Here is a 22,270-nt window from a genome sequence, read left to right as displayed (position 1 = left end):
ATGGTACAGCTGAGGTAAAGTCAAAAAGTGAAAAAATTCAGCTGGTTGTCAAAGCAGCAATGAACCATTTAGGGTTAGTGGGATTGATGCGGGAAGAAGTGAGGGAGAACCTCACTAATCAGTCAAATCAGGAAGTGTCATGGGTTGTTTAATACTAATTATAGTGATTCTTTTGCAATGGAATGCAAGGAGCTTACTGGCCAATAGCCAGGAATTCAAGCAGTATATTAAAGAAATAGTTGTAAAACCGGATGCAGTGCATATTCAGGAGACTTGGTTGAAACCAACTTTAGACTTTGTGGTATATGGATATACAATGATAAGGAACAATAGAAATCAAGGGTGAGGAGAGGGGTTTGCTATATTAATCAAACAAGGTATACCATATAAGGTACTGGGAAAGGGAGATGATCAGGAATACATAGTGGTGGAAGTGTGGGACAGAGCGGAGGAAGTAATTATAATTAACTACTATAATCCATGTAAAAGGTTGGATTTGGATAGCATACTAAGAATACAAGGACAAAGCAGACATAAAGTAGTGTGGTGTGCAGATTTCAATGCTCACAGCACAATATAGGGGGACTCGTTTACAGATTTAAATGGAAAGGTAACTGAAGATTTGATGGAAGAAAAGGATTTGGTGTGTGTGAATGATGGTAGAGGAACAAGAATAAACATAACAACAGGAACTAAGTCAGTATTAGATATTATGTTAATGTCTAATACCTTGGCTGGAGTTAGTAACTGGGGAGTTTGGACTGCTTCAACAACAGGCAGCGATCACTACCCAGTTTCATGTTCAGTGGGTGAGAGAGTTGAAATAAGATCAGGTGATGGAATCCCAAAGTGAGTGTTTGGAAAAGCAGACTGGGGTAAATTCCAGAAGTTGAGTGAAGAAGCATTGACAAGGATTGACATTTCTGGAAATATAGATGAATTAAACAGTCAGATAATTTCAGCAATTATTGTGGCAGCAGAAGGATCTATACCCAGGAGTAAAAATAGGATGAATAGAAAACTGGTACCATAGTGGACAGAGGAATGTTGTCAGGCTGTAAAAAGCAGAAATAGACCATTCAGACTAGTTAAAAGAACCCATAATATGCAGCATTTGATTCAATATAAGACGGCACAGGCAGTGGTGAGAAGAACTATACATCTAGCTAAAAGGGCAAGTTGGAGGAGTTTTTGCAAAAAATAGGAAGAACACCACCTGTGGGAGAGGTATGGGGAATGATTAAGAGGATGGGAGGAGATAGAAGGGAATGGGAATATCCAGTAATGATATCTGAGGAGGAAGCAGCAGTCTCCAGCAGGGATAAGGCTCAGATCATGGCCAAGTTGTTTGTACAGATACATAGTTCAGAAAAATTGTCTGAAGAATGGTGAAGGAGAAGGGAAAGAACAATGAGTCAACACTCAGGTGTGTTAAACAGGAGGGAAGAAACAGATGATATAATTGATGATCCATTTACGTTGGCAGAAATGGTGAGAGCAATAAAGAGATCGAGACCAACCTCCTCAGGGAAAGATCTGATATGCTATGTTATGCTAAAAAATCTAGAAGAAGGAGCGCTCTTGAAGTTGCTGCATCTTTACAACAGAGTGTGGGAGGAGGGAAGACTACCAAGTTCATGGAAAGAAGCAGTAGTAATTCCAATAAGGAAACTTGGAAAGGATCCATCAAAACCCACTAGCTACAGGCCAATAGCATTAACATCAAATATGTGCAAGATAATGGAAAGGATGATAACAGATAGGTTATCGTATGAGCTTGAGAAGAGGGGAATGCTGGCAAGTTATCAGAATGGTTTTAGGAAGGGAAAGAATTCCATTAACTCAGTGATAAGGTTAGAGACTGAAATAAGAAAGGCCCAGGCAAAGAGTCAGTGGTTGCAGTGTTTTTTGACATAGAAAAAGCCTATGACATGATGTGGAAGAAAGGATTGTTAATTAAACTGCACGAAAGTAAGCTTGCCAATAGTATAAAAGAGGATACCAACAGTTTCTTCAGATACACAAAGTGTAAAAGGGAGGCTAGAATGGATATTGGACCGCTGGGAATTATGCTGGAGAGGTAGTAATAGGGGACAATGAAATGACAGATAAACTGAAAAAGCATTTTGCATTAGCAGGCACTAGCAGTATGCTGGAAGTTCCAGGTGTCAGGGAGCATGAAGTGTGTGAAGTTTCATTACTAGAGAGAAGGTTCTTGGGAACCTTATCATGGAAAAGGATAGAATCAGAGAGGACAGGAAAATTTTTAATTGGGGAAGGGCAAATTATGAGGCTATAAGGCTAGAACTTGCAGGTGTGAATTGGGATGATGTTTTTGCAGGGAAATGTACTATAAACATGTGGTCGATGTTTAAGGATCTTTTGCAGGATGTTAGGGATAAATTTGTCCCGGTGAAGAAGATAAAGAATGGTAGAATGAAGGAACCATGGGTGACAAGTGAAGTGGAAAATCTAGTCAGGTGGAAGAAGGCAGCATACATGAGGTTTAGGAAGCAAGGATCAGATGGGTCTATTGAGGAATATAAGGTTGCAAGAAAGGAGCTTAAGAAGGGGCTGAGAAGAGCAAGAAGGGGGCATGAGAAGGCCTTGGCAAGCAGGGTAAAGGAAAACCCCAAGGCATTCTTCAATTATGTGAAGAACAAAAGGATGACAGGAGTAAAGGTAGGACCGATTAAAGATAAAAGTGGGAAGATGTGCCTGGAGGCTGAGGAAGTGAGCGAGGTCCCCAATGAATACTTCTCTTCGGTATTCACCACTGAGAGGGAACTTGATGACGATGAGGACAATATGAGTGAGATTGATGTTCTGGAGCATGTTGATATTAAGGGAGAGGAGGTGTTGGAGTTGTTAAAATACATTAGGACGGATAAGTCCCCGGGGCCTGATGGAATATTCCCCAGGCTGCTCCACGAGGCGGGGGAAGAGATTGCTGAGCCTCTGGCTAGGATCTTTATGTCCTCGTCCACGGGAATGGTACCGGAGGATTGGAGGGAGGCGAATTTTGTCCCCTTGTTCAAAAAAGGTAGTAGGGATAGTCCAGGTAATTATAGACCAATGAGCCTTACGTCTGTGGTGGGAAAGCTGTTGGAAAAGATTCTTAGAGATAGGATCTATGGGCATTTAGAGAATCATGGTCTGAGCAGGGACAGTCAGCATGGCTTTGTGAAGTGTAGATCGTGCCTAACAAGCCTGATAGAGTTCTTTAAGGAGGTGACCAGGCATACAGATGAGGGTAGTGCAGTGGATGTGATCTACATGGATTTTAGTAAGGCACTTGACAAGGTTCCACATGGTAGGCTTATTCAGAAAGTCAGAAGGCATGGGATCCAGGGAAGTTTGGCCAGGTGGATTCAGAATTGGCTTGCCTGCAGAAGGCAGAGGGTCGTGGTGGAGGGAGTACATTCAGATTGGAAGGTTGTGACTACTGGTGTCCCACAAGGATCTGTTCTGGGACCTCTACTTTTTGTGATTTTTATTAACGACCTGGACGTGGGGGTAGAAGGGTGGGTTGGCAAGTTTGCAGACGACACGAAGGTTGGTGGTGTTGTAGATAGTGTAGAGGATTGTCGAAGATTGCAGAGAGACATTGATAGGATGCAGAAGTGGCAGATGGAGTTCAACCCGGAGAAGTGTGAGGTGGTACACTTTGGAAGGACAAACTCCAAGGCAGAGTACAAAGTAAATGGCAGGATACTTGGTAGTGTGGAGGAGCAGAGGGATCTGGGGGTACATGTCCACAGATCCCTGAAAGTTGCCTCACAGATAGATAGAGTAGTTAAGAAAGCTTATGGGGTGTTAGCTTTCATAAGTCGATGGATAGAGTCTAAGAGACGCGATGTAATGATGCAGCTCTATAAAACTCTAGTTAGGCCACATTCGGAGTACTGTGTCCAGTTCTGGTCGCCTCAATATAGGAAGGATGTGGAAGCATTGGAAAGGGTACAGAGGAGATTTACCAGGATGTTGCCTGGTTTAGAGAGTATGGATTATGATCAGAGATTAAGGGATCTAGGGCTTTACTCTTTGGAGAAAAGGAGGATGACAGGAGACATGATAGAGGTGTACAAGATATTATGAGGAATAGACTGAGAGGACAGCCAGCGCCTCTTCCCCAGGGCACCACTGCTCAGTACAAGAGGACATGGCTTTATGTTAAGGGGAGGGAAGTTCAAGGGGGATATTAGAGGAAGGTTTTTCACTCAGAGAGTGGTTGGTGCGTGGAATGCACTGCCTGAGTAAGTGGTGGAGGCAGATACACTAGTGAAGTTTAAGAGACTACTAGACAGGTATATGGAGGAATTTAAGGTGGGGGATTATATGGGAGGCAGGGTTTGAGGGTCGACACAACATTGTGGGCCGAATGGCCTGTAATGTGCTGTACTATTCTATGAAACAGAAAAGGTCTTAAGGTAGGTAAGTCATCTGGACCAGATGGTACATACTCCAGAGTTCTGAAAGAGGTGGCTGAAGAGATCATGGAGCATTACTCATGATCTTGCAGGGATCATTAGATTCTTCAGTGGTTCCGGAAGATTGGTAAATTGCACTCTTCAAGAAGGGAGAGAAGCAGAAGAAAGGAAACTATAGGCCAGTTAGTCTGACTTCAGTGGTTGGGAAGATGTTGGACTAGATTATCAAGGATGAGGACTCAGGGTTCTTGGAGGCACATGATAAAATAGGCTGTAGTCAGCATGGCTTCCTCAAGGAAAAATATTGCCTGACAAATCTGTGGGAATTCTTTGAAGAATTGACAAGCAGGATTAATAAAGGAGAATCGGTTGGTGTTGTGTACTTGGATTTTCAGAAGGCCTTTGATATGGTGGCAAACATGAGGCTGCTTAACAAGCTACAGGGCCATGGTATTCACAGGAAAGATTCTACCATGGATAAAGCTGTGGCTAATTGGCAGGAGACAAAGAGTTGGAATAAAAGGAGCCTTTTCTGACTGGATGCCATTGACTAGCGGTGTTCCACAGGGGTTTGTGTTGGGACTGATTCTTTTTATGTCATATGTCAATGATTTGGATGATGGAATTGAAGGCTTTGTTGTAAAGTTTGCAGACAATATGAAAATAGGCAGAGGAACAGGTAGTTTTGAGGAAGTAGAGAGGCTACAGAAGGATCTAATTTGTCTAAGAAATGGCAGATGGAGTACAGTGTCAGAAAGTGTATGGTCATGCACTTTAGTAAAAGAAACTAAAAGGTTGACTATGTTCTAAATAGAGAGAAAATACAAAAAAAACTGAGGCGTAAAGGGATTTGGGAGTCCTTGTGCAGGATTCCCTGAAGGTTAATTGCAGTTGGAGTCTGTGGTGAGGAAATAAATGTAATATGAGCATTCATTTCAAGAGGACTAAAATATAAAAGCAAGGATGTAATGTTGAGACTTTATAAAGCACTGGTGAAGCCTTGTTTGGAGTACCGTGAGCAGGTTTGGGCCCTTTATCTTAAAAAGGATGGGCTGAAACTGGAGAGGGTTCAAAGGAGGTTCACGAAAATGATTCCAGGATTGAATGGCTTGTCACATGAAGAGTACTTGATGGCTCTGGGCCTGTATTCACTAGAATTCAGAAGAATGAGGGGTGACCTCACTGAAACCTATTGAATGGTGAAAGGCCTTGATACGAGTGGATGTAGAGAGGATATTTCCTATGGTGGGAGAGTCTAAGACCAGTGGACATAGCCTCAGAATAGAGAGCATCCTTGTAGTATGGAGATGAAAAGGAATTTCTTTAGCCATTGTGTGGTGAATCTGTGGAATTCTTTGCCACAAGCAGCTACATAGGCCAAGTCTTTACATATATTTAAGGCAGAGCTTGATAGATTCTTGACTGGTCAAGGCATTAAGGGATATGGGAAGAAGGCAGGAGACTGGAGCTGAGAGGAAAATTGGATCAGCCTTGTTGAAATGGCTGAGCAAATTCGATGAGCCCATTGGCCTAATTCTGCTCCAATATCTTATGGTCTTATAGGAAGTAGAAATATTAGATATCAATATACAATTTGAAATATTTTTACATTTATTTACATTAAATATCATTTGTCATTTATCTGCTCACATCTGGATTTTGTTTTGTCACATCTAATTGTATTGACTCTGCTGCTTGAATGTTAGCAGCCTGTTATTGGCAAACTTTACTCGCTTATTTGTTATGTGCTTATCCAAATCATTAATGTTGCTGTTTCTTCTTTGTTGTTGGGTTTGAACCCTAAAAGTCCCTTCCCAACAGCAATGCAAGAGCATTGGTAAAGCAAAAAGTAGAAAGTCAGCCTGACCTGAATGAATGGAATTCACTGTATGCTACTGAAGGGAGTAAGAGTAATAAGTGATGAACTATCTTCCAATCTTCCTTAATTAATGGGTGAAACCAACGGAGCAGAAGATTTCAAACTGCATCTGTTAAGATAAAAGTACTAGCAATAAAAACTGGAAAGCACATGCCAGTCAGTTCAGTGACATCAGTAGGAAACCTACAAAATTATCTGTTGCTGAGATAGTTCAGAAACATAGAAACAAAATACTAAAATGTAAAAAAAAATGCCCCACTCATCTTCTTTGAACTTTCCCCATCTCACCTTAAATATATGCCCTGTAGTATTAAGTATTTTGATCCTGGGGGGACAAAAAACAGACTGTGTATTCCACGTCTCTCATAAAGTTTTATAAGTGTCTATCAGTTTACAGCTTTTTCACAACCACTGCAGAAAACTGTGTCCAACCTCTCCTTATAGCACATCATTTCTACCCAGACAGCATTCTGTTGAAACTTTTCTGTATCTTGTCCATCACCTCCACATCCTTCCTATAATGCAATACTCTTGATGCGACCTCAGAGTTCCATCAAGCTGGGGGATTCTTTATTAACAAGCTGAGGAAGGAGTATTCCCTATTGGACAGGAATTTTCCCCTTTTTCTCTTGCTTTTTCTACTACTCACATACATTCTCTCCCGTGACTCATGAGATGTTTGGCTTCCAGCTTCCCTCCTGAGGCACAGGGATTCCCTCTTACTCTTTCTTAAAGAAACACAGAACAAAGAAAAAATACAACCTTTGGAAGGTCACTGCAACAGAGGCAATTCTGGTTGAAGCTGGGGAACAAACAGACACTTGACAGTTGTGGTAAGACTTGCACAGCATCACCATATGACAATAAAACATAGGAATAGATTATTGGATTGAGTTGTTCTCCGATCTTGGCATTCCATTTGCAAATGTTTTGTCACCATATGAAGAGACATCAGTGAGCTGTTCACTTATGGTGTGTCCTCCGAATGCTTAGCCTTTAAATAATAGGAGCAGATTTAGGCCATTCAGCCTATTAAGTCTCTCTGCCATTCCATCATAGCTGATTTATAAACCCTCTCAACCCTATTCTTCTGTCTTCTCCCCATAACCTTTACGCCCTGACTAATAGACTGATTTGAAAGGCTGGCTCTATTATGGCAGTCAAACTGGACATACTGGAAGCTGTGCTAGAAGAAAGGACCTCTGGAAAATCCTGCAATTCTGGTCAATGTTTCTCACCCCCTGAATGCCACCTAGGCTGAACAGAGAAGCAGTTTCAATAATAGATTAAGACAACTGCGCTGCTATATGAGGTCATTCTTCCCCTCAGTCACTAGCTCTATATTGAGCCAATCTATAGCCAAGGAAGTGATCTTGTAATCTTTGACTTGTAAACCTTGTATATCTTACTTTTAAGGTAACCTATTTTTATTATTTCTAACTTCTTCTAATATATGCATATTTGTGTATTTGTAATACTACGCTAACACTGTAATTTAGAAAACACAGACATAGAAAACATAGAAACCCTACAGAACAATACAAGCCCTTTGGCCCACAATGCTGTGCCAAACATGTACTTACTTTAGAAATTACCTAAGGTTACCCATAGCCCTCTATTTTCCTAAGCGCCATGTACCTATCCAGGAGTCTCTTAAAAGACCTTATTGCATCCACCTTCATCACAGTCGCTGGCACCCATTCCATGCACTCACCACTCTGCGTAAAAAAACTTACTGCTGACATCTCCTTTGTACCTACTTCCATGCACCTTAAAACTGTGCCCTCTTGTGTTAGCCATTTCAGCCCTGGGAAAATCCACACAATCAATGCCTCTCATTGTCTTATACACCTCTATCAGGTCACCTCTCATCCTCCGTCGCTCCAAGGAAAAAAGGCCTAGTTCACTCACCCTATTCTCATAAGGCATGCCCTCCAATCCAGGCAACATCCTTGTAAATCTCCTCTGTACCCCTTCTATAGTTTCCACGTCCTTCCTGTAGTGAGGTGACCAGAACTGAGCACAGTACTCCAAGTGGGGTCTGACCAGTGTCCTATATAACTGTAACATTAACTCTCGGCTCTTAAACCCAATCCCACAATTGTTGAAGGCCAATGCACCATATGCCTTCTTAACCACAGAGTCAACCTATGCAGCAGCTTTGAGTGCCTATGGACTCAGACCCCAAGATACCTCTGAGCCTCCACACTGCCAAGAGTCTTACCATTAATACTATATTCTGCCATCATATTTGACCTACCAAAATGAACCACCTCACACTTTCCTGGGTTGAACTCCATCTGCCACTTCTCAGCCCAGTTTTGCATCCTATCGATGTCCTGCTGTAACCTCTGACAGCCCTCCACACTATCCACAACAACCCCAACCTTTGTGCCATCAGCAAATTTACTAGCCCATCCCTCCACTTCCTCATCCAGGTCATTTATAAAAAATCACGAAGAGTAGTGGTCCCAGAACAGATCCCTGAGGCACACCACTGGTCACCAACCTCGATGTAGAATAAGACCCATCTACAACCACTCTTTGCCTTCTGTGGGCAAGCCAATTCTGAATCCACAAAGCAAGGTCCCCTTGGATCCCATGCCTCCTTACTTTCTTAATAAGCCTTTTGGGATTTATAAAGTATCTATCTAACCAAGAACGTATCAGGCACTGCTTTAAGTATACTTGATTTCTTAGCCTTCTCTGTCATCTGTTACAATGAATTCCACAGATTTATCACCCCTTGGCTAAAGAAATTCCTTCTCATCTCAGTTCTAAATGGGTGTCCCTCTACTCTGATGCTGTGCCCTCTGGTCCTAGACTCGTCTACTAAAGGAAACATCATCTCCACATCCATTCTGTCTAGGCCTTTCACTTATTTGATGGATTTCGATGACATCACCCCTCATTCTTCTAAACTCCAGCGAGTACAGGCTCAGAGCCATCAAACATTCTTCATGCGTTAACCCTTTTATTCCTGAAATCATTCTCATGAATCTCCTCTGGACACTCTGCAATGCCAGCACGTTATCTTAGATAAGGGGCTCAAAACTGTACCAAATACAGGCTAGCCAATACCTTAAAGCCTCAACATCACATCCTTTCTCTTATATTGTAGACCTCTCAAAATGAATGCTACTAGCATCGCATTTGCCTTCCTCACCACCACCTCAACCTGAAAGTTAACCTTTAGGAAATCCTTCACAAGGATTCCCAAGTCCTCTTGCACCTCAGATTTTTTAATTTTTTGGCAGTTTAGGAAATAGTCCACACTTTTGTTCCTTCTACCAAAATGCATGTCCATACACTTCCCGACACTATTCCAACTGCCATTTTTTTGCATTCTCCTAATCTAAATCTTTCTGCAGCCTACCTGCTTCTTCAACACTACCTGACTCTCCATCTATCTCTCTATCATCCACAAACTTGGCCACAAAGCCACCAATATCACTGACATACGATGTAAAAATAAGCAGTCCTAATACCGAACCCTGTGGAACACCACTAATCACCAGCAGCCAGCTAGAAAAGTCTCCCTTCATTCCCACTCTTTGCCTCCTGCCAATCAGGCAATCCTCTATTTATACTAATGCCTGTCCTGTAATACCATGGGCTCTTAACTTGTTTAGCAGCCTCATATGCGGCACCCTTGTCAAAGGCAGTCTGAAATGTACACTTTAACCAATTCTCCTTTATCTATTCTGCTTGTTGTTTCTTAAAAGAATTTCAACAGATTTGCAGGCAAAATTACCCCTTAAGGAAATCATGCTTAACTTGGTCTATTTTATCATGTGCCTCCAAGTATCCTGATACCTAATCCTTAACAATCAACTCCAACATCTTCCCAACCACTGAGGTCAGACTAACTGGCTCATAGTTTCCTTTCTTCTGCCCCCCTCCCTTCATGAAGAGCAGAATGACATTTGCAATTTACCACCCTCCAGAACCATGCCAGAATCTATTGTTTCTTGAAAGATGATTATAAACTTCACATTCTCTTCAGCCATCTCTTTCAGAACCCTGGGATATAATCCATCTGGTCCAGGTGACTTATCTACCTTCAGATCGTTCAGCTTCCCAAGCACCTTTTCCTTAGTAATAGTCACTTCTGCCCCCTGACATTCCTGAACTTGCAAACTGCTAGTGTCTTCCACAATGAAGAGTGATGCAAAATGCTTATCAGTTTATCTGCCCTTTCCTTATTCCCCATTACTACCTCTCCAGTGTTATTTTTCAGCAGTCCGATATCTATTTTCTTCTCTTTTACTCTTTATATATCTGAAAAAAACTTTTGGTAACTTGTTTGATATTATTGGCTAGTTTATCTCCATATTTCCTCTTTCTTCTTCTTACAGTCTTTTAAATTGCCTTCTAAAAGCTTCTTGACCCTCTAACTTCCCACTATTTTTTACTCAATTATATGCCTTCTCTTCTGCTTTTATGTTGTTTTTGACTTCCTTGCCAGCCACAGTTACATCCTTTCTGCCTTTAGGATACTACTACTTCTTAGGGATGTATCTTGTGTCGAGTGAAGTTTATTGTCATTTAACTACTTACACATATATAATGTATATAGAAAAGAGATGCTTCTTCACACCAAGGTGTAAAGCACATAACACGACAACTTACAAAGATAAAACCAGATGAATCACAAACTAAAGTACATTAATATTAAATATTGTAAGGTAAGGAACAGATTAACCAGTGACACTTCAAATACGATGTGGCCGGGAGTTCAGAAACCTAATGGCTTGGGGGAAGAAACTGTTTCTCATCCTGACCGTTCTTGTTATTAATGTATCACAGAAAGTCAAAGAGGACGCTGGATGGATGGGCAGGATCCTTAATAATACTAAGGGCCTATGCCTTCTGAATTTTTCTCACAAACTCTAGCCACTTCTGTTCTGCTGTCATACCTTTCCAATAAATTTTGGCCAGCTTCTCTCTCATGCCTCTATAATTCCCTTGACTCCATAATAATACTGATACATTTCACTTTAGTTTCTCCCTCTCAAATTACATTCAGGATGAATATTGAGACATTATGATCACTGAAGTCTACGGGATTCTTTACCATAAGCCCGCAATCAAATCTGGTTGATAAAACAACACCCAATCCAGAATAGCCTCTCCTCTAGTGTCACAGGCAGCTGTGAAGGCCAAGTATTTATGTATATTTAAGGCAGAGGTTGATAAGAGTCTTGATTGGTCAGGGCATGAAGGGATGCAGGGAGAAAGCAGGAGATTGGGGCTGAAAGGAAAATTGGATCAGCCATGATGAAATGGCAGAGCAGACTCAATGGACCAAATAGCCTAATTCAGCTCCTATAACTTATGGTCTTATAGTAGGCTCAACTACAAGCTGCTCTAAAAATAACATCAGAGGCACTCAACAAATTCTCTAAGGATTTGATTTTTCTCCCCCCAACAGAGTCACAGTACCCCCCTGTCTATCTGCCTGTCCTTTCAATACAATGCGTATCCTTGGAGTTTAAAGCTCTCAACTATGATCTTCTTTCAAGCTATGTCTCAGGTGGTGCCCAGAATATCTAACTGCACTACAAAATGATCTACCTTATTCCATATACTGTGTGCATTCAAACATAAACCCTTCAGTCCTGTATTTGTCGCCCTTTTCAGTTTTGTTCCCCATGTTACGCTGCTACTCATCACACTAATTTTCCCTATTGTCTGCCTGCCCTTCCTGACAGTCTCATTGCATGCTCTATCAACTGACAGAGTCAAAGAGAAGTACAGTACAGAAACAGGCCCTTTGGCCTATCTAGCCCATGAGGAAACCATTTAACCTTCCTACTCTCACTGGCCTGCAACTAGACCATAGCCCTTCATCCCCCTACCATCCATATACCTATCCAAACTTCTCTTAAATGTTGAAATCAAGCTCGCATGCACCATGTGCTGGCAGCTCATTCCACACTCTCACAATGCTCTGAGCGAAGAAATTTCCACTCATGCTCCCCTTAAAACTTTTCACCTTTCACCTTCAATGCATGACCTCTAGTTTTAGTCCCATCCAACTTCACTGGAAAAAGCCTGCCTACATTTACCCTATCTATACCCCTTAAAATTTTGTATACCTCTATCAAATCTCCTCTCAATCTTCTATGTTCTAAGGAACACAGTCCTAAACTATTCAGTCTTCAATCTTTCCTTATGACTCAAGTCCTCGAGACCCAGCAACATTCTTGTAATATTTTTCTGTACTCTTTCAACCTTCTTTACATCTTTTCTGTAGGTAGGTGGCCAAAACTGCACAAATGTTCCAAATCAGGCCTCACCAGCGTCTTGTACAATTTCAACATAACATCCCATCTCCTGCACTCAATACACTGATTTATGAAGGCCAATGTGCCAAAAGCTTTCATTACGACCCTACCTACCTGTGGTGCCACTTTCAATGAATTATGAACCTGTATTCTCAGATCCCCTTGTTCTACCACAGTCCTTAGTACCCTTCCATTCACTGTGTAACACCTACCCTAGCTGGTCCTCAGTACCCTACCATTCACTGTGTAACACCTACCCTGGCTGGTCCTACAGAAGAGCAACGCTTCACATTAAATTCCATCTGCCATTTTACAGCCCATTTTTCTGACTGATGCAGAACCCTCTGCGAACCATGACAGCCTTCTTCACTGTCCACTATAACGGCAACTTTGGTGTCATCTGCAAATTTGCTGATCCAGTTATCCACATTATTATCCAAAATCATTGATATAGATAACACCAAAGGACCCAGCATCGATCCCTGCAGCACACCACTAGTCACAGACCTCCAGTCAGAGAGGCAACCATCTATTACCATTCTCTGGCTTCTCCCATAAAGCAAACATCTATCCAATTTACTATCTCATCTTGAATGCTGAGCAACTGAACCTTTTTGACCAACCGAACCTTTTTGACCAATCTCCCATGTAGGACCTTATCAAATGCCTTGCTAAAGTCCACTGAGCTTGCCTTGCCTTCATCCACTTTCCTGGTAACTTCCTCAAAAGACTCTATAAAAGATTGGCTAGACATGATCTGCCACGCATGAAACCATGCTGACTATCCTTAATCAGTCCATGTCTATTCAAGTACTTATTTATCTGGTCCCTTAGAATACCTTCTAATAACCTTCCCACAACTGGCCTATAATTTCCTGGTTTCTATATAGAGCCTTATTTAAACAGTGGATCAACATTGGATATCCTCCAATCCTCTGGTACCTCTCCTGACATTAAGGATGTTCTAATTATCTCTGCTAGGACCCCGGAAATTTCTTACCTTCCATAGGGTCCAAGGGAAAACCTTGTCAGTCCCTGGGGATTTATCCACCCTGATTTGACTCAGGATAGCAAACAGCTCCTCCTCTATAATCTGTACAGTGTCCATGAAATTAATGCTACTTTGCCTCACTTCTACAGACTCTGTGCCCATCTCCTAAGTAAACACAGATGCAACATATTTATTTAAGATGTCTCCCATCTCTTTTGGTTCCATACATGAATCGCCATTCTGGTATTCCAGAGGACCAATTTTGACCTTTGTGATCCTTATGCTCGTAACATATCTATAGAATCCCTTAGGATTCTTCGTTACCTTGTCTACGAGAGCAAATTCATGACTTGTTTTAGCCCTCCTGATTTCTTTGTGTTCTCTTGCATTTCTTGGACTCCATAAGCACTTCATTTATTCCTACTTGCCCATACCTGCTATGCATCTCCTTTCTTCTCTTAACAGACAGACAGACAGACAGACAGACATCCTTTATTGATCCTGAGGGAAACTGGGTTTCTTTACAGTTGCACCAACCAAGAATAGTGTAGAAATATAGCAATATAAAACCATAAATAATTAAATAATAATAAGTAAATTATGCCAAGTGGAAATTAGTCCAGGACCAGCCTATTGGCTCAGGGTGTCTGACACTCCGAGGGAGGAGTTGTAAAGTTTGATGGCCCCAGGCAGGAATGATTTCCTATGATGCTCAGTGTTGCATCTCGGTGGAATGAGTCTCTGGCTGAATGTACTCCTGTGCCTAACCAGTACATTATGGAGTGGATGGGAGACATTGTCCAAGATGGCAGAGCCTCAATCTCCCTTGAAAAATAAGGTTCCCTACACTTTTTACCTTTACCTTTTATTCTGACAGCCACATACAAGCTTTGTATTCTCAAAATTTCACTTTTGAAGGCCTCCCACTTACCAAGTGCACCTTTGCCAGAAAACAGCCTATCTCAATCCACACTTGCCAAAGTGTGTAATACCAAAGTTAGTCTTACTCCACTTTAAAATCTCAACTCATGGACTCATTCCCTAATAGAAGATCCAGTAAACATACTCTCTTGTTGGGACTTCTACATACTGATGAAGGAAACTTCCTTGAATGCATTGACAAACTCTATCCCATCTAGTCATTTTACAGTATGGGATTTCCAGTCAATACGTGGAAAGTTAAAATCACCTATTATAACAACCTTAAGTTTTTTGCAACAGTCTGTAATCTCTTTACAAGTTGGTTCCTCTAAATTCCGAAGATTGTTGGGTGGTCTATAATATAGCCCCATTAATGTAGTCATGCCTCACTTATTAAGACCATAACATATATGAGTGGAATTAGGCCATTTGGCCCATTGAGTCTGCTCTACCATTTCATCATGACAGGTAGGAGATACAAAAGCCTACAGGCACACACTCAGCAATTCAGGAACAGCTTCTTCCCTTCTGCCATCCAATTCCTAAATGGATAATGAAGCTTTGGACACTAAAAACACAAAATGCTGGCAGAACTCAGCAGGCCAGACAGCATCTATGGGAGGAGGTAATGACGACCCTAACCCTAACCCTAATGTGACGTGGCCTTACCCCCATCCCTATCTATTATTTTAGTCTGGTTCTCTTTCTCTCTCTTTTTTCCCCCCTCACTATTATCTCCCCCCAGCCCTACCTTTCTTTCTCTTTTATTTCCCATAATTCTCCACCTTCCCCCAGCCCATTTCCCTCCAGCCTATCACTTCCTAGCTCTCTACTTTATCCCTCCCCGCACTTCTTATCCCCCCCTCGACCATCCCATGTTACTTCACTCCTGATGAAGGGTTTCGGCCCGAAACATCGTCACTACCTCCTCCCATAGATGCTGTCTGGCCTGCTGAGTTCTGGCAGCATTTTGTGTTTTTATTTATTTCCAGCATCTGCAGATTCACTCGTGTTGCCTTTGGACACTACCTCTTTTTTTAAAATGTACAGTATTTCTGTTTTTTTGCATATTTTTAAAAATCTATTCAATACATGTAATTGATTTGTTTATTTGTTTTATTTTATTTTTTTCTCTCTCTGCTAGATTATGTATTGCATTGTAAGTTAACAAATTTCACGTCACATGCCAGTGATAATAAACCTGATTCTGATTCATTTTTCCTCTCAGCACCAATCTCTTGCCTCCCCACCCCTGCCCCACGTATCTCTTCAGCCCTGACCAATCAATAATCTATCAACCTCTGCCTTAAATATACAAAAAGACTTCACCTCCACAGCTGCTAGAGGCAATGAATTCCACAGATTCACCACTCTCTGGCTAAAGAAATTCCTCATCATCTCTGTTCTAAAAGGACACCCCTTCTATTTTGAGGACATATCCTCTGGTCTTAGACATTCCTGAAATAGGAAACATCCTCTCCACATCCACTCTATCGAGGTCTTTCACCATTCAATAAGTTTCAATGAGAACACCCCTCATTCTTCTGAATTTCACTGAGTACAGCCCCAGAGCTATTAAATGATCTTCATGTGACAAGCTGTTTGATCCAGGAATCATTTTTGTGAACCTCATTTGAACACTCCTTTCGTAGTTTCAACACATCCTTTCCAAGATAAGAGGCCCAAAAATACACACAAAACTCCAAGTGAGGCTTCACCACTGTTTTATAAAGTCTTAACATTACATCCTTGCTTTTACAATCTATTCTAGTCCTCTTGAAATGAATGCTAACATTGCATTTGCTTCCTCACCACAGACTCAACCTGCAAATTAACCATTACGGAATCCTGCACAACAGCTCCCAAATCCCTTTGCCCTTCAGACTTTCGTATTTTCTCTCCATTTAGAAAATAGTCAACTCCTTCACTTCTTCTACAAAGTACATGTTCATACACTTCCCAATACTGTATTCCATCTGTCACTTCTTGGCCATTCTCCTAATCTGTCTATTTCCTCAAAACTACCTGCCATTCCACCTATCTTCGTATCGTCTGCAAACTTTGCAACTAAGCCATTAACTTCATCATCCAAATCACCGACATATAACGTAAAAAAAAAACGGTCCCAATGCAGAGCCCTGTGGAACACCACTAGTCACTGGCAGCCAGTCAGAAAAGGTTCCCTTTATTCCCACTCTTTGCCTCCTGCCAATCAGCCACTGTTTTATCATCCATGCTAGAATCTTTGCTGTAATACCATGAGCTCATAGCTTGTTAAGCAGCCTCATGTGTGGCACCTTGTAAAAGGCCTTCTGAAAATCCAAGTACACATCACCCGATTCTCCTTTGCCTATCCTGCTTGTTATTTCCTCAAATAATTCCAACAGATTTGTCAAGCAAGTTTATCTCTTGACTACGGCATATTTTATCATATTTTATCATTTTATCAAGTACCAATAAAAAACATTCTTAACAATCAACTCCAACATCTCACCAACCACTGAGATCAGGCTAACCGGCATATAATTTATTTTCTTCTGCCTCTCTCCCTTCTTGAAGAGGGGAGAAACATTTTACAATTTTCTAGTCTTCTGGAGTCATTCCAGAATCTAGTGATTCTTGAAAGATCACTACTAATGACTCCACAATCTCTTTATCTCTTTCAGAACCCTGGGGTATACACTATCTCATCTAGGTGACTCATCTACCTTCAGACTCCTCAGTTTCCTCAAGAACTTTCTCTCTAGTGATGGTAACTTCACACACTTCATGACTCCCAACACCTGGAACATCCACCATGCTGGTAGTGTCTTCTACCGTGAAGACTGATGCAAAATATTTACTCAGTTCATCCACCATTTCCTTGTCTCCCATTACCTCCTCTCCAGCATCATTTTCCAGTGTTCCAGTATCCACTCTCTTTTACTTTATGTATCTGAATAAACTTTTAGTATCCTCTTTAATATTATTGGCTAGGTTACATTCATATTCCATCTTTACCTTCTTAATGACTGTTTTAGTTGCTTTCTGTTGGTATTTAAAAGCTTCCCAATCCTCTAACTTCCCACTAATTTTTGCTCAGTTATATGCCCACTATTTGACTTTTATACTGGCTTTGACTTCTATTATTACCATGGTTGTGTCATCTTTGGAATACTTCTTCCTCTTTGGGACATATATCTTGCGCCTTCCGAATTTCTTCCAGAAATTTCAGCCATTGCTGCTCTGCTGTCATCCCTGCCAGTGTTCTTTTCCATTCAATTCTGAGCAACTCCTCTCTTATGCCTCTAATTCCCTTTACTCCACTGTAACACTGATACATCTGACTTTAGCTTCTCCATCTCAAATTTCAGGGATAATTCAATCATGTTACGATCACTTACCCCTAAGCATTATTTTCCCTTAAGCTTTTTAATCAATTCTGGTTCATTACACAACACCTAATCCATAATAGCTGATTTCCTCCCCCCCCCCCCCCCAGTGGTCTCAACCACAAGCTGCTCGTAGGTCTAGAAATTCACCCCCCCCCCCCCCCCGGAATCCCGCGTCAACCCGATTTTCCCTATCTTCCTGCAAATTGAAGTCCCCTGTGGCTAATCTAACAATGCCTTTCTGGCATGCATTTTCTATCTCCCATTGTAATTTGTAGACCACATCCTTACTACTGTTTGGGGGTCTGTATATAACTCCTATCAGGGTCTTTCTACCTTTGTAGCCCCTTAGCTATCTCCACAACGATTCAATACCTTCCAACCCTATGTCACCTCCTTCTAATGATTTGATTTCATATTTTACCAACAGAACATTGCCACTCCCAGCAATAATCTTCTTTCAGCCATGATTCAGTGATGTCTACATCATCATCCTTGCCAATCTACAACTGTGCTACAACTTCATTAACTTATTCCATATACTATGTACATTTAAATTTAACACCTTTAGCCTGCCTTTTACACTACAACTCATCCTATTGACTGCAATTTTGCCCTGTCATCAGCCTCTCATTGCTAAGAGTTTCACTACACATTGCCTCTGTTTGTAAACCAACTACCTCATCTTTAGCACCATCACCCTGGTTCCAATCCCCCAGCCAAATTACTTTAAAACCATCCCAAACAACTCCAGCCAAACTCTTCACAACAATATTGGATCCCCCCCCCCCTCAGGTTCAGATGTAACCCATCCCTTTTATACAGGTCATAACTTTCCCAGAAGTGATCCCAATGGTCTATAAATTTGAACCCCTGTCACCTGCTAAATCATCCTAGCTTTACCCTCTCTGGCATATGGCGCAGGCAGCAATCCAGAAATTACTACCCTACATGTCCTTTTTCTCAGCTTTCCACCTAGCTCACCAAAACTCTCACTTCAGGACCTTGTCAACCTGTGTCTTGGTGCCAATATGTACTAAGACTTCTGGCTTCTCAGATTCAGATTCAGTTTATTGTCATTTAGAAACCACAAATGCAATGCAGTTAAAAAATGAGACAACGTTCCTCCAGAATGATATCACAAAAGCATATGACAAAACAGACTACACCAGAAAATCCACATAACGTTTGGCAATCCCCAATCCAGAGTCCGGAGAGGCTGCTGCATATTAATATCGCGCTACCATCTTAGCGCATTCACCGGAAAGGAGCTCCAAATCCACCAGACAAAACAAGACCAAAAACTAAAGCTACTAGACCTGCACAAAACCAAATAGTTACAATATATAGTTACAACTGTGCAAACAATAGCATAATTGATTAAAAAAAAACAGACTATGGGCACAGTAAAAAATAGTCCAAAGATGTTAAAGGACTATAAGTTCAAAAGAAATCACCACACAGTTTCCACAAGTCCCCAGGGTCCTGACAGACTCATCATCCCACGCCGGCGGCAGAAGGGAATACCCCCGCTATGGACTTTCATGGCGCCACCCGACTCAGCCTCGCAGACGCAGCACACAACGAAAGCTCCATTGAACACAGCGTCGCAGTCACAGCACACACCGAAAGCAACCTGACCTCAGTGGACTCCGAGTCCGTCGAACCTCCGAGCCAACAACCATCCCCTCCGGCACAGCTTCTCCGAGCACTATCCTCTGTCGAGTGTATTAAGACGGCCCCGCCAATGCGACCCCGAGGACTGGGGGCCTGTTCTTCCCAGCAGAGTCCCGGACCTCACAGCAGCAGCAGCAGCAACAACGAAGGAGGTCTTCCTGGAGATATCCTGATGTTCCTCCGTGCTCCCACATCTGTCTTCAATCGATTATGATTGCGCACGGCACCCGACTTCACAAATAACAGATAATCAGCTCCGGAGTGGCCGCTGCAAGCTGCGTCGCACCGCCATCTTGGAAATATTCTCACCCTCGCCCTTGAGAACGCCATGAATGTGATCCAAGATATCCCTGATCCTGACACCAGGGAGGCAACATACCATCTGGGTGTCTCTATCACACCCACAGAACCTTGTTTCTCTTCCTTTGACTAGAGAATCTCCTATCAATACAACAGCCCTCTTCACCTCTCTGCGCTTCTGCGCCACAGCACCAGACTCAGTGCCAGAGACCCAGTCACTGTGGCTCTCCTCTGGTAGGTTTTCCCCTCCATAGTATCTAATATTATACACAGTACTTACTATTGAGGGGAACAGTCACAGCTGTACTATGCATTGGCTGTGCATTTTCCCTCCTTCTCCTGAAAGTCACCCAGTTACCCATCTCCTGCAAGTTCCTGTCTACCGCCCTGCAGTTCCTGTCTATCACCTCATTCTCCTGTATGAATCAAAGGTCATCAAGCTGCAACTCCAGTTCCTTAATATGTTCTCTCAGAAGCTGCAGCTCAGTGTACCTTGTGCAAATGTGTTTATCTGGGAGACCACATACGGTACAAAACACTGTCCCTGGAGCTATTCACACTGTACTATGCACTAATAGATGAAGAATGAACAAATAAGAACAGTGAGAGAATAACTGACAAGCCAATCTACCTCCTTAATCCTGATATCACCCAAGCCTGATGAGCCAAAACCACTCCAAAGTCTGGCACACTCCAAATGAAAGGCTGATCAAAGAATGGCCGCTCCACTTGCACTTAAATTATTCTCATTGGCACTTTCTAATGAATCTTTCTTGCTGATTGATCACTCTTCAACTCAGAAAAACTGCTATGACACTCTGACTGAGCATATTAATGACATCTACCCTGACTAGTAACGCCACCCCAATTTCTTTAATCCCTCCCACTCTGTCACATCAAAAAACAGAACCCCTCCTTCTTTAATCCCTCCCACTGTGTCACATCAAAAACAACAGAACCCCAGAAGACTGATCTGCCAGACCCCCCCCCCCACCCCACCCCTGCAATCAAGTCTCACTAATGGCTAAAATGTCAAAATTGTTGATCCATGCCCTGAGCTCACCCCCCTTTCCTACAATACTTCTTGCATTGAAATATACATGGCTCAGAATACAGTACTAGTCACTCCATGCTCAACCTTTTGATTTCTGACTTTGTCTGAGGTCTTAGAAACATTTGACTACACAACCTCTCCACTAACTGTCCTAGCACTCTGCAATTCTAGTTGCATACCTACTGCCCATTCTCACCCCTATCACTCTGGTTCCCATCCTCCTGCGAAATTAGTTTAAACCCTCCTCAAAAACTCTTAGCAAACTTGCCTGCAAGGATATTGGTACCTGTCAGATTCAGGTGTAACCCATGCTGTCCAACTGGCAGTGTTCATGGGCATCTTCAATTTCTGTGCTGAGCCTCCTACCTGCTTCAAGATTGCATTAATTATACTTGTACTGAAGAAAGCAGTGTCAGCTGCCTTTATGACTACTGTCTGGCAGTGCTTATATCCATTCCAATAAAATGCTTCAAGAGTTGGTCATGGGTAGAATCAATTGGAGATGACGTATTCCAATTCATCTATCTCCACAATAGCTTTACAGCAGATGCAAACAATCTGGCTCAGGAAGAGGTAATATATCAGGAAGGCAGCATCTGTCATCAGGAATCCCCACCATCCATGCCCACTTCGTGATGCCATAATTGGGGAGGTGATACAGAAGGCTGAAGACCCACACTTCATGGTTCAGCAACAACTACTTGCTCAGTGGCATCAAGTCTTGAAATCTGTAAAACATTAACGTCACCTCAGACTATTTTTTTCTCATTTTTAAACTTGCACTAGCGTGGTATGTTTATTTTGGTGCTTATTTTGTGCACATGTGATTTCTGAGGCATAATTAATGTTAATTTAAAAGTTGTTAACTTGGGTTTGCCTTTAGCTTGTTAGGTATAGTACTGCTACTGCAAAAAGAAAACTAGTTTCATGGCATTTGTATCCTGTATGTCAGTGGTCCCCAACCACCAGGCCGCAAAGTATGTGCTACCAGGCCGCAAGGAAACTATATGATTTGGCGATATGAAACGATATGAGTCAGCTGCACCTTTCCTCATTCCCTGTCACGCCCACTGTTAGAACTTGAATGCATGCGAAGTCATTACCCACGTGTTATCCATGCCAGCATGGGAAGAAGATCAACTCCTTGAGCTTGCAAATGACAGTGGGCTGAAAAGTATGTTTGACATAGCATCTCTGCTGGCATTCTGGATCAAAGTCAAGGCTGAATATCCTGAGATAGCCATGAAAGGGGAAATGTTGCTTCCATTTCCAACATCATATCTCTGCGAAGCAGGCTTTTCTGCAATAACTGCAACAAAAACTAATTTGCGAAATAAACTGGACATAAGGAACCTCC

General features: G+C 42.0%; 1 protein-coding gene across 8 annotated transcripts in view; it reads right to left on the bottom strand.

Moving 5' to 3' along the window:
• Positions 1-22,270, bottom strand: part of LOC140735011 (protein mono-ADP-ribosyltransferase PARP11-like) — a 232,557-nt gene that overhangs the window by 105,836 nt on the left and 104,451 nt on the right. The window contains exon 2 of one of the 8 annotated variants that reach the window (XM_073059826.1): positions 6,963-7,037. The exons of 4 other annotated variants lie outside the window; for them this stretch is intronic. In XM_073059826.1, coding sequence (XP_072915927.1) covers positions 6,963-6,981 — 19 coding nt within the window. In that variant the 5' untranslated portion in view covers positions 6,982-7,037. Of the gene's footprint in view, positions 1-6,297; positions 6,419-6,958; positions 7,038-21,279; positions 21,302-22,270 lie in introns of those variants that run through there. 3 more of the 8 variants (XM_073059828.1, XM_073059830.1, XM_073059829.1) reach the window with 3 other exon arrangements.

Source organism: Hemitrygon akajei, chromosome 10 (assembly GCF_048418815.1).
Source record: "Hemitrygon akajei chromosome 10, sHemAka1.3, whole genome shotgun sequence".
NCBI lineage: Eukaryota > Metazoa > Chordata > Chondrichthyes > Myliobatiformes > Dasyatidae > Hemitrygon > Hemitrygon akajei.
The sequence above is the reverse complement of the archived record's forward strand: the minus strand, read 5'-3'. Positions and strand labels throughout refer to the sequence as shown.